Here is a 2,604-nt window from a genome sequence, read left to right as displayed (position 1 = left end):
ATAGAGAGCGAGGCTATCAGCGTATCTACCCGTGTGAAGGAGATACACGCGTATGCTGGATTCGAGTTGTGCCAGTTTTCATCAAGCTCGCCCACCGTGGAGACGGCTTTAGGGCCTGGACGAGTCAAGAGCGTCGGATGGGGTGAGGCCGAGCATAAGATCCTCGGAATGCGTTAGCAATTAGCAACGGATGACTTCAGGTTTAACGTGGAGTATCATCGAGTGCCAAGCAGCGTCCTGAGTGGAGATCGAGTCCCTACGAAAAGGGAATATTTAAGCCTGGTGATGTCGAAGTTTGATCCCCTGGGATTCCTGTGCTGCCTCATGATTACAGCGAAGCTGTTGCTGCGAGAGATCTGGAGGCAGAAGATTCAGTGGGACGAACCACTACCGGAGGAGCTAAGCAAGGCCTTTGCGACTTGGCGTAGAGAGATGGACGCCGTGGGACATTTTCGATGTCCTCGCCACTACTTTGCCCCTGGAGTAGTCCGGGCCATAGAGCTGCACGTCTTCGTGGATGCTGGTCAGGCAGCATTTGCAGCGGTGGCCTATTGGAGGGTCACCATTGAGGACGACGAGTGCTGGTGAGCTTCGTGTGCGCAAAAACGAAGTGTGCGCCCATGAGAACCATGTCGATTCCACGGCTGGAACTACAGGCAGAAGTTCTTGAAACCAGGTTCATGAACACGATCAAGGAGGAGCACAGTGTGGTCATCCCGGACCTAGTGCTATGGACGGACTCAAAGACGGTGCTGAGGTGGATAGGCAGCACGCACCGCCGTTATAAGCAGTTTGTCGGCAACCAAGTCGCGTACATTCTGGATTCGTCGAAGGTTTCTCAGTGGAGATGGGTGCCTACAGCCGACAATGCTGCGGATGATGCGACGCGGTCTCAGAGAGGAGTCGATCTTAGCCAGGAATCAAGGTGGCTAAGAGGACCTGCGTTTTTGAGACAGCCAGCTCGCCGGAGCCTGAGCAAGGAACTGAACGCGTTCCAGATGTGCCGGATGAAGAAGAGATGCCCCGTGAGTTTGCTTTAGTTGCGGCAAACGATTTCGTACTTCCGTTTCAGAAATTCTCGAGCTTCAATCGCCTGGTGAGGACCACAGCCTGGGTCTTACGGTTTGCGCGCCTGTGCCGCAAACAGAAAGGTGATCTCGAGGAATACGGCCTTACTGCAGACAGACAGGCAAAACTGGAGTCGTTCCCCGACGAGATAAGGTCGGCAGAAGCTGGGAAGGACGTCGCTAGCTCGAGCGACATTCGAGTTTTGGTGCCCTACTTGGACGAGCATGGGTTTCTGAGAGCCTACAGCAGAATTGATGCCGCGCTGTGCATGCCGTACAGTGCGAGGAGGCCCATCATACTGTCACACAGGCACAGTCTGACGGAGCTGATTGTGCGACACTTCCACGCCAGGATGATGCATCAAAACGTCGATGCTACAATTGCGGAGATCCGGACGAGATTCTAGATCACGAAGATGAGGCGTGTGATGAGGAGTGTCATCGCATCGTGCAACGAGTGCAAGTTGCAGCGAGCTCGGCCGATGCCGCCAATAATGGGACCCCATCCAGAAGACAGATTGGATGCGGGTGGCTGGCCATTCAAGTACACTGGACTGGACTACTTTGGGCCACTGTTGGTGACTGTGTCCCGTCACAAGGAGAAGCGTTGGGTCGCCATGTTTTCGTGCTTGACGACCAGGGCGGTTCATCTGGAGTTGGCGCATGACCAGTCGACGGATTCCTGCATAATTGACTGCGCAGGGATAACGGCAAGAACTTCGTGGGAGCTGACAGGGAAGCTAGACGCTTTGGTGACGTGTTCGAGATGGAGAAGATTCAGAGTGAGTTGTCGAGCAGAATCATTCAATGGATCTTCAATTGCCCAGTAAACCCGTCTAAGAGCGGAGTATGGGAGCGCATGGTGCAGTGCGTCAAACGAGTACTGCGTCATACCCTGAAGGAAGTTGCGCCGAGGGACCACGTACTGGAGAGTTTCCTGATTGAAGCGAAGAATATTGTCAACTCGCGTCCGCTTACCCACTTGCCTGTGGATGTGGACCACGAGGCGCCCTTGACGCCTAATGACCTACTCAAGGGAGTGGCCAATCTGCCGTATACGCGTGGATTGGATGCGGAACTGCCCAAGGAGTGCTCTACGAGAAAGTAGTGGATTGCTCGCCTGCTACGAGACCGTTTCTGGAGGTGGTGGGTCCTGGTATATCTACCTACGCTTGTGCGCCGCAAGAAGTGGTGCCGAAGAACGGAGCCCATCCACCAGGGTGATCTGGTCTTCGTCTGCGATCCTGCCTTGCCCCGACGAGAGTGGTGCAAGGGCATCGTGGAGGAGGTCTAAAGCGAAGCTGATGTAGTCATCAGACGCGCTAAGGTGCGCGTGAACGACAACGGCCAATCGAGGACAATGATGCGACCCGTCTCTAAACTTGCAGTTTTGGATTTGAGTGAAGCGGTTCTTCACGGGGTCGGGGATGTCCCGGATCGAACAATGTAATCGATAGTTAGTATTTTTGTATTGTGAACTAGTCCTAAAATGTTAGGATTATTAGCCCAAATATGTGCGGGCACACTGATTGTCGCC

General features: G+C 54.0%; 1 protein-coding gene across 1 annotated transcript; it reads left to right on the top strand.

Annotated features, from left to right (window-relative positions):
• Window positions 1-1,483: 1,483 nt before the first annotated feature.
• Window positions 1,484-2,175, top strand: LOC122319634. Its single transcript, XM_043207234.1, has 2 exons — window positions 1,484-1,692; window positions 1,770-2,175. The coding sequence occupies exons 1-2, from the start codon at window positions 1,484-1,486 to the stop codon at window positions 2,173-2,175; spliced, it is 615 nt and encodes a 204-aa protein (XP_043063169.1).
• Window positions 2,176-2,604: the final 429 nt, after the last annotated feature.

This window comes from Drosophila yakuba, unplaced genomic scaffold (assembly GCF_016746365.2).
Source record: "Drosophila yakuba strain Tai18E2 unplaced genomic scaffold, Prin_Dyak_Tai18E2_2.1 Segkk14_quiver_pilon_scaf, whole genome shotgun sequence".
Taxonomy (NCBI): Eukaryota; Metazoa; Arthropoda; class Insecta; order Diptera; family Drosophilidae; genus Drosophila; species Drosophila yakuba.
The sequence above is the reverse complement of the archived record's forward strand: the minus strand, read 5'-3'. Positions and strand labels throughout refer to the sequence as shown.